This window comes from Pundamilia nyererei, unplaced genomic scaffold (assembly GCF_000239375.1).
Source record: "Pundamilia nyererei isolate P.nyererei 1_Seehausen unplaced genomic scaffold, PunNye1.0 scaffold00033, whole genome shotgun sequence".
Classification (NCBI taxonomy): Eukaryota; Metazoa; Chordata; class Actinopteri; order Cichliformes; family Cichlidae; genus Pundamilia; species Pundamilia nyererei.
The window spans coordinates 242,271-252,697 of record NW_005187434.1 but is presented as its reverse complement, the minus strand read 5'-3'; the positions used below and the strand labels follow the sequence as shown (position 1 = coordinate 252,697).

At 40.3% G+C, this 10,427-nt stretch overlaps 1 protein-coding gene across 3 annotated transcripts in view; it reads left to right on the top strand.

Moving 5' to 3' along the window:
* Positions 1 to 3,071: 3,071 nt before the first annotated feature.
* Positions 3,072 to 10,427, top strand: part of LOC102193636 (GDNF family receptor alpha-2) — a 65,837-nt gene continuing 58,481 nt past the window's right edge. For all 3 annotated transcript variants that reach the window (XM_005729360.1, XM_005729361.1, XM_005729359.1), the window contains exons 1-2: positions 3,072 to 3,703; positions 4,944 to 5,300. In XM_005729360.1, the coding sequence (XP_005729417.1) occupies positions 3,652 to 3,703; positions 4,944 to 5,300 (409 nt within the window). In that variant the 5' untranslated portion in view covers positions 3,072 to 3,651. The remainder of the gene's footprint in view (positions 3,704 to 4,943; positions 5,301 to 10,427) is intronic.

Below are 10,427 nucleotides of genomic sequence, written 5' to 3'. Positions count from 1 at the left end.
AAAACAAATGGAACTAACTGGTCGATAGCCTCCAGAGAGTCTAGCGGAGGTCACATCAGAAATTTGGTGTTGTCCATCCAAAACAAAACCCCAAACAAAGTTGTCATATGCATAAACACTAACATTTAGGACTTTGCATAGAGTGGCTTGTTATTTCATTCTATTAAGCCACGAGCCGAACAGAACAGTGCCATACACAGACTCTACCCATTGTGTGAAGTGGCCTACTATAGCGGCACTTGTCTCGCCACAATTGACTTTAATGATACTTATTTCATTGGCAATTTTCCCTCTTACATTGATTTGAATGGGCTGATTTGAACTGAATTTAGGCTCTGCAGCTGGAAGCTGTGGCGTTTCAACTATATTATGAACTATACAAATTTTCCCTTTGACTAAAATCGACTTTTAGTCAAGAGTTTTGCAAAGGTAATTTGCAACAGCAGGTCCCAACCTTAAATAATTTATGGCTGTATGGTACACAAGCAGAGGTTTCATCTTCAGCGTCTCTTATTTCACCAAGTGGAATAAGATAGGATGGGATAAAGCCATAGTTTGCTGTTTGAAATAATTTAACACAGGGAATTGAAATCACTTACATTTTTGTCATGTTCCTCTGCTCAGCTGCAGCTGTGTCTTTTAATAAGCATGCTGTACATGTCTCCCAAGATACACATTAATTAGCCTATAATTCCTAATCTAATCAGTCATGCTTAACCTTTTCGAGTGCCTGCCTGTGTGCGTGCGTGCAAGTGTGAGCATAAGAGATGCTCAACTTTATTAGTACTCACTCCACTGGCAGCGACCAGCACAGAGTGATCCAGCGACCTTTGCACTCAAATGAATCTTGGGTTAAATGTTTCATTAACCAAAAACGCAGCTGAAGCAAATCTCCATCCAATTTACCAAATGACAAAGACAAAATCATCATCATGGCTCATTCAAGGTGCAATATAGATAACACTTTGGTGGCCAAATGTGCCAGATTCATGTGGGTAGAGCCCAACAGTCATTAGGAGAAAACTAAACACGATAAACAAACATGCTAGCATTCAAGTTTGTCTTCCCTGCTGTTAAGGTGACAGCTTTCAACTCTCTGAGCTCTTATTTGACCCACGAGAGTAAGCAGTAACTCACTCTGAACCCCCTTGCTGTCTCACTAAGCACAAGTTATTGCCTTAACTTTGAGTCTTATCTGTATCATTATTTCATATCCCATGAATTCATAACGATATCATCTATATTCACCATATTAGAGACACTTCTAAAAGACAGGGAGTGATTTCCCTCAGTAGTGAGAACCATGTCTACTATATCCAGATTTGTCATTCTCCATCTTCACGGTCTTGAGCCATGTTGTGGGAGCCCAGTTATTTGACATATAGATTACGCACATCTCTGCACGCATCTGTCTACATGCTCTCTCGCTCTGCACTGCATATAAGTATGAGCCTATTTATAAAAGATAGCACAATTATAGACGGATGCAATTGTGTAAAAAAACCGCGATAAAATTGCAAATGCCTTATGAAGTCAGAATGGAGCAATTAAATACCCCTAGAGGAGCTGAATCATGCAACGTCAAGAAGAAGAAGAAAAAAAGAAAGCGAGGGGAGGATTTATCCACATTGCACTATTGTGGATAGACATAATATGAAGCCTCAATAAGACTTCACGTTTGTTTTTTTATTCAGTACATCCACTGCTAATGTTTCTTTCTTGATTTCATGCCTTTTTTGTTTTATTATAAATGCCTTCATCCTCGCGAGCCTGCTACTCAAGCAACTGTAGCCTTCATCCAGTTTATGCATGCGATCTTCGGTGAGAAATCACTGCTAAAATAAAGGGATGAAATTGCTCTGGTATTTGAAATAGATGCATGAAAGGCAAAAGGTTGCCATTTTCAGGTGAAATATACACTTCCACTTAAAAAACATTTGAGGAATAGTCTCCAGCAGCCACTGCAGCTCTAATTCAGGACAGTTTCTGGATACTCATGATGGTGGATGATGCTTTACAGTGTCCTCATAATGACAGCGACTTCATACTCGAGAAATGAGAATAAGCCTGGGCCGATATAGGCAGAATGAGGCTGATGTTGCCATTATAACGGCAAGCTGTTTTCCCTCTTGGATGAAAGCCTGGGCTGACAGTCAGACATCATTATGAGCCAGTGGCCTTGCAGTTTGTCACTGTCACAACCTCTAAATAGAGACTTTGTTTTCAAGATTTGTAAAGATTTATGACATTATGGGCACTATTTAGGCGATGATGCACAACAAAGTCATTTTATTTAATGTGAAGCCACTTTGTAAAATGGCAGATTCTGCTGCTTGTGCGCTTAGCTATTTCCTCAGAGCATGACTATAATACGAGACATTGTGGTTATTTTCCCTTTCAAATCTTTCTCCGGAAAAAACCCAGATATGGTGTGAAGTGTTGAAATGAATGGCGACATTCTCATCATCATTGCAGCGTCCACCCTTTGATCCCAAATCCTAAAAATCAGACCTCAAATTTCTGTGGTTTGTAGAACCCAAGCCTAGATGTCAGCCAAAAAAATTCATTGTCCTGGTGACCTTGCAAAAATTCTTTAATAAAGCATTCCCTGTGTGCTGGCTGCCTTACTGTGATTGAAAAAAGCCAAGGTATTTATTATTCCTTCATAATTCTTTCCTTGATCAGTTGCAGTTTTGGCCTTCAGCTGCACATTGAACAGAACTGTAAAGAATCTCTTATGGAAAAAAGATGGTATTCATGTAAGAGGGATATTATGAAACACATTCATTGTTGCATTAAAAGCATACGCTTTTAAACACCGGGGCCTGTAGCACCACGTGGAATCAAAGACATACCACACAGCTCAGGTGAGGTCCCTATAATTTCACATACCGTGGACCAGAGGTTAAAGGAATATTGATGATTGCTCTGTGGGATAACATTAATTATGGTCCTCTATGACCGCGTGCCTTCCACTGAAATCACTCACCAGCAGCGCCCTCTGCTGGTCCACGGGAGCCCCCGCTTTATAAAGTGCTGCGATGCCTCGACACGCATGCAGTCAGTGGAAAAGAAGCGTTCCCTCCCTTCTTGAGCGCGCAGCTTTTTGAGGGAACCACCGGTGAGGGGGAAAAAAACCAGTCAGCGTTTTGTAGCACTTTCAGATGAGTTCTTCTGCCTCCTTAGAGATACTGACATAGCTATCACAGACCGCTTTGCGCCAGTTTAAGGACTGTTTTAGGGACAATTTGTCTACAAGGGCCAACTGGAGCGGGCAGCTCTTATAATGCGGAGAGATCAAGTCTCAGTAGTTTGTCGGTATGAACGCAGCGCAGACGGACCCTGAATAACTGCTCTTACGGATTGACTGCTTGTTTGATTGCCATTTGATCTTTTTTTCCCATTGTCAAGGAATTCTTTCCTTTGTCGTGATTAGTTCATTATTAAGATATAAAATAAAATTGTGGATTACTTTTTTGGGGATTCGAGGATATTTTCGGAGCTGCATGTTTCTTTTAAAATTTGAATGAGGGTTTTTTACAGTTATCCTGCGCCTGGGTCACGGATCCGGAGAGGGGAGTTAATCCTTGAAAAGGTGGAAATATTCGTGTAATTCTAGCACAACTCATCCTTCTTGCGGCTGAGTCCAAAATGAAGTCTGTCACTGTGTGGATGTGCGTCTGCACCCTTGTTCTGCTCCCAGGTAAGAAGTTCCATTTGAGAATCACTCTCAGCCGTGCACATTAGGACATTAGTGATGATGTACACAACTGTGTTATTTTACCACTTTAAAAAAAATATTAATAATGGAGTTGTTGTAGAATAGCAGGTAATCAACTCTTTAAAAATAAAAATAAAGATGAATTATGTATAGCTGGCATCTGATGGCTTTCTTCTTATATTGGGTTTGATTTTGATTAGACTATGTTCGATTTTCACCCAAAGCTACAAACCGAACTTGGTCTATGCGAGTGAGTCGTTTGCAGCCCACATAACACACTCACAGCTTCCACAGTGAAAGAAGAGCTCACATAGCTTTCAGTCAGCCAAAAATATTGCACAAGATTAATATATATATATATATATTATTTTTGCTAGTTGGTTGAACATGACGGAATCCACCACCACAAATCGTCATCGCCATCATTACGATCACATTAGCATTATCAGTATGTTCCCCCAAACGCATGCATTCGCATTTAAATGACATCCCTGACGGGCTGACTGACAGCCCCACAATAATTTAACGTTTAACTTTATGGAAGTCTTTTCTGACCCGCTGCTCTCCGGCTGATGCTCTTCTTCTCCTGATCTAAATGCACAACATCCCCACAAGGGGTCTCTCTTGTCATTTCACCAGAACTCTGTGTACTTAGCTTCGTGTGTGAAGGTGCATTTCAATCTCAAACTCTTGTCAAATGGCAACACTGGAGTCTTGCTCTGTGGATTACTGTTTACTCTGTGTAAGCTCATTTTCTGCTCACCTAGATGCAAATTAAGCGTAGTCCTTGGCATGATATAATTAGATATTATTCAGTGATCGGATATACCTTCAGTTAGATTTAATAAGAATCTGAGTCTAGTTCTCTTTTGCTGCATTAAATGCACCAAAAACCTGTCTCGGTAAGCACCTAAATAACCCGCTATAAAGTAAACGAGACATAGCAAAACACTGCATAGAGGAGTGTATGAGCAATGTGCACCGGAGGAATAACTAACTGGCTTGCTAAAAGATGCCTGGGCAGGTATGGGCCTATAATAGGCTGCAAATCTGGTTTGTTCCCCCATACAACTTGTTGCATAAATGGAACAGAGGATAAAGCATGAAGATAGATAGACAGATACTAGCACACATAAAACACTAAACCCCCAAACATTAATTTGCAGTTTCTCAGTCACCATTCAGTTTTTACCACCACATATTTTTCTTTCTCTCCACATAGATGAGGCAGCAGGTTCCTGGGGTGTTCCCTCAGCTTTGCCCGTGTCTTTGGCTAACAGTGCTCCAGGATCTTCAAGCATCAAATCTGGGCCTGGAGCTCAGCCAGAATGGGTGAACTGCATCGAGGCAAGTGAAATGTGTAACCAGGACCCTCAGTGCAGCTCTTGGTACCGAGTTATGCGCCAGTGCCTTGTGGGTAAGGAGAAAGATGCCATGCTAGATAACAACAGGGAGTGCCAGGCTGCTCTGGAAGTGCTGCTGGTTAGCCCTCTGTATAACTGCCGTTGCAAGAGGTCCTTGAAGACGGAGCAGCAGTGTCTACAGATCTACTGGTCTATAAACATGGGACGCAATGAAGGTAGGAGGCAGGTGCTTTCAAGGTCTCACAAAATTCATGCTACCAAATTTTAACTGTACATTTTGTGAGCAATATAATAAAGGTCCACAGTGCCCCTCTTATCCCTCCTTCAGTTCTTTTGCGTGAGCTCTGTGGTCATGTACAGCAAGATGCAAGTAAAAGCAGCTGTTTATTATCCTTTGACAGATATGCAGCATACTTTCATTGATAGCTATATATGTGACTCACAGTCTAGAGGATTCTGACATGTATTTTTTTATGAATCTACTGACGTCGAGTACCAGTTAGTTTGTTTTCCGAGCAAAGACAAGAAGTAACCACACCCACTGTTGATGCCCTATTCCCCAGCGCCCTCTTACAGGGATACCCAGAAGCCCCTGATGAAAAATATATGCTTTCCTACTTTCCACACCCTCTCAGATGTAATGGAGCTATAATGGAATTACATTAGATGGACATGTTATGGTAGACTTATTGGTTTTCACCTAAAGTGTTCCATTTTACCTTGTAATTACTTTACAGTCATATAGCACAGTGGGCCTTATGTGTCCACTTTTGTGGGACATAAAATCACACTCAAAGGCTGATTTGTTGAAACCCTTTTTTAAGACAAGCTTCCTGGATTTTGATTTGAGATATCCTACACCTAAAGCTTTAAAGTTGTGATACACAGAAATAGAACATAGAAAATCAATCCACACCAGAATATAAAATCAGAGAGCCCTACCTACATCTTTCCCCTCTCAGGCCAACGCCAGTGTGATTGGACAAAATTTTAAAAAACATCACTTACATCACTTGAGACTCAAAGTACCAGAATGTCCTCCAGTTTACCCATTTTACTGCCATGCCTTAGTTCTTGTTTGGTCATTTTCCCTCTGTACAATACTTTATATTACCTCAACAGATCTGATTTGAAGATTTCTGCAATTGACCAAAGTTTACATACAGAATTAATTTCTTAAAACATAAGAAAAGAGGCCGGACGTGTGCAGAAGCTTAATATCCTCTCAGATTATATCAGTTACCATATACTCAAAGTTTCGTATGTGCTTTTCTTGTCCAGTGTCACTAAAAGTGTGTTTCTCATTCCACATCAAGGGTAAAAACCACGCACGCCTTATATTAGGACAAATCTGTCTGCTGGAGATGCACCACCCTAGAGATCACCCTAAAGGGGAACCCTAACCCAAGTGTGACATTTGTTAATACATGTGATCAAAGTCTATTTGGCAGATCCCAAGCGTCCATGTAAGCATGCAGCACATAACGTACTCAGCTGTTTTGACACGTGGGGTAATGATGGAGACATTTCAAAGTCTCCGAGCTTTGAGCATTTTGGGCTTTTGTGTGGTGATCTGTGAAGTGATTCGCCAGGCTGACTACTCATAGCGCCAGTTACACTTCATCAGACTTGTGGCAGCAGAGGGTCCCTGACATGAGTTCAAGGGAAATGTGATGACATGGATGTTCCTCAGGCCCTGTGTCTCGCTTCCTGTCTTCTTCTCTTTTTCTAAATGTAATGATCTTTCTGTTCTCCCACTGCGCCTCATTTATGCCCCCACCTTCTCCTTTCCCCAAAAAATAGCCGCACCAGTCAATGGGTTTGAATGCGTCATGTAAGTTGCCTGGGCTGTCAAGAATAGAGACCTCCCGTGCCTCCAGTGTGTCCTTCACAGAGCATGTGCATCTGAAGAATACTTTCAGCGGTGACCCATTTTGGTCCTGTCACCCTTAGAGATAAAACCTGCTTTAACACAAACAAAAAGCTCTTACAGTGCAGCTTTAATCTAATCACGATCCACTGTGCAGTCAAGCAGGCTTTTGTTAACTGGAAACAATCTGTGTACAACATCCATCTCTGGAAACAAACACGAAAAGCTGAATCCCAGCAGACCCTCATGAAGTGGTGCTAAACCACTTAAAAACTGTGTGGATAAAACAGGATGGTTTGATGTCATGTAGCTTTGGAAAATTTCTTTGCTGCATTAATACGGAGAGACAATTGGAGAAGAGAGAAACATCTGAATAGAAATGGACTTGGATTCAAAGAAATGTAGCCAGACAAGGTCAAAGGATATGAATGGCCAACAGGAAGAGAGATGAGATTTTTAAAGTGCTGTGTAATTTCTACTGATGTGACGAGCATGGACACGGCATAGAGAATGTGTTTAATACTTTGTCAATACACAAAGGTCAATATATATATCTCAGAAAGTGTAGGAATCGATAAAGAAATCTTATTGTAGCTAGAATTTGCTATGTTTTGCATGAACTGTGTTAGCCAGGGACATGAACTTGGCCTGCAGGCTTGAGAGCTAAACCACTTTGTCAGTGAAGAGAAAGCTGATGAGGACCAAGGATGGACTGGGATTGACACAACATCCTGCTCTCTTTTCACAAACCTCCCACAGATACTTCACTGCCTCAGGCAAGGTTAACCCACTATCCCAGCTTTCTGGGAGTAAAGACCTCTTGTCAATATATCATTGTAAATATATAAATATAATTATATATATATAATTTAAAATTAAATGTGTGGTCTTAAGTCACAAAAGACTGTTTCGTGATCCCAATACCTGACAGTGGTTTGATGCACAGCCTAGGATCTGTGACCCTCTACTTACTTTAGCCCTCCATATGAGTGTCTGTGAAGTAATTCCAGGGATGTATTTAGTTACATCTACAGTAAGTAACTGCTTTGAAAAGGTTAACTTAGAACAAAGAGTTTTTTTCCTCTACTGCTCACCAGAATAAAACATATTTGTAACCAAAAAGCATTTTGTTCACTCTGTTGAGTCAGTTGCATTTTCTAATGCTTGTAAATGCCTTGAAAGGAAATGTTTTATCTTTGTACTTTATAGATCATAGCAGTATTATTGCTTATCAGCTATATGAGTGAGTTGGTCTACCTTACCAACAGGTTCTCTGATATGGAACTGCTTGGAAAATGGGAAATAGGTGCTGGGATTTATTGAAACATGCAGACATACTTGAAATACAGTGGCAAAAGCAGAGTTTTTACAATTCTAACAAGCTTGAAAGTCTATATTTGGTATGACGACCTTTATTTGTCAACACAGCCTGAACTCTCTTTGGCAAGCTTTTTTTTTTGTCATTTATTTCTTTACGTAGTCTTCAAAAATAGATATCCTGGCTTCTTGAAGGATATTCACAGCTTTTTTTGGATGCAGGTTGCATTTTGTTTCATTCTCTGTCAAGAGGATCCCATACTGCGTCAATAATGTTCAGATCCAGATTTTTGGGGAGGCCAATCCATGACTGATAGTGTTCACTTGTGAGTTTTCTTTTTCTTTCCAAGTATGTTTTTACTGCATTGACAGTATGTTTGGGATCTTTGACTGTCACTGTTGTAACTAACCCTAACCCGCACAACATGTCGATATATATGTCAGGTTTTTGGCTCTTTGGGAATCACTTTGTTGGTGTTAAAATACCAGAGCAATACCTACAAACCTGAGAGAATAGCTCAAAGAAGACATCGTTTGTGCAGAGATCGTGTCCTTGTGCCAGAGAGGCTGACCAGACAGCAACCAACAGTCAGGCCCAGCAAAAGCATATTAGCCAGGAAGGGCTTTACTCACTGTCCATTATGGTTTGTTGCTAAAAGACTCCAAATTGGTCATCCCAATGGTCATGCCTGAGAAGCAGTATGGTGGCCAGGCATAGGCAGACAAATAGGTGAATTGGTGAGAAACAACATGTCTCAAAGAACGTGTGACCCTAGTAGAGCTACTGATGCCCAGTGAGCTTCTAGGCAGGCCATGGCAGAAAGTGGCTGGAGATTTGTTCAATTTGAATGGCAGCAACTATTAATGAGCCCATATACCCACACTTTTGGAGTTTAGGTATTTCCTTGTAGACTTTATTTGAAATATCAAGCAAACTACCTGGTTTGCATTTGTCTTACATTCTTAAAATCTACTAAAAATTGTTTTGTTTCACTCTCAGCTGTCAGTTAGTCCTCAGTAAACCATAAACTACCAAATGCGAATTTCAGCATCAAAGTCACAGAACCACTAAACTTATTAAAATTTAGCCTCTACAACACATGAATGTGTGGACAAAACTTAAGCATACACACACAAACACACAAATCGCTGATATGTGAAAAACCTTTTTGATGTGTGTGGAAAATATCTGTGTGTGTGAGAGAAAACAGACCTCAAACCACTGAAAGAAGCATGTCTGCAGACATAAAGATAATGAAGAGATGCTGCTGCTGAGAAAGTGTACGAAATAGATAAAAATCATTTCATCCATGCATATGTGTGTTACTGAGATGAAGACACAAACATGTGAACGTCTCTTTCTAGAATGGCAGATTATGAAGTCAAAGAGAAAAAGACTTCAGCATGAAAACAGTGTGCCTGCCCAGCATCCACACTTTTGAAACTCTGTAATCTATTAAATGTGTGTGCTGCGACGTTATTTCGCAGGCAAAAACATACTTTTGAAATTGCACTTACATCTTAAAGCATTTTCATGCTTTTCATGTTTTGGTTATTAAATGTGACTGTTTACCTCTTTACTTTTAAAGAAAGATAGGCCATTGTAACACTTGAGATCAAAGCTGGGCTGTATGCAACTACCTTGGATCTAAATGGACAGAGATCAGGTTAAAGAAGTCTGAATTCAATAGTCAGAAGATGCTTTGACTGAAATATATGAGGCCCAGTCATGCTTTATAATCTCATCTTTTTAGAAATCTCTTTAACTAGCAGTATATCTAGTCTTGTCCAAGATATGCTAATATGTAAGAATTTGTACCAATGTGAGACGAAGTGGAGCTCAAACCACTGAAACCAACGTGTCTTCATACAGATAATGAAGACTAACGAAGAGATGATGAAAACATAACATAAGATAAAATGGTGCGTTTTTATCTGTCCACATACTTATGGCCTAAACTAGCGGTCCCCAATCTTTTTTGCACCACGGACCGGTTTATGCCCAACAATATTTTCACGGACTGGCCTTTAAGGTGTCGCGGGTAAATACAACAAAATAAAACTAGTACCGGTACCGAAAAAAAGATTTATTCATAACACACGTGAAAAGACCCAGGAAAACCGAGTTAATGATAAAAACGATAACAAAATAACG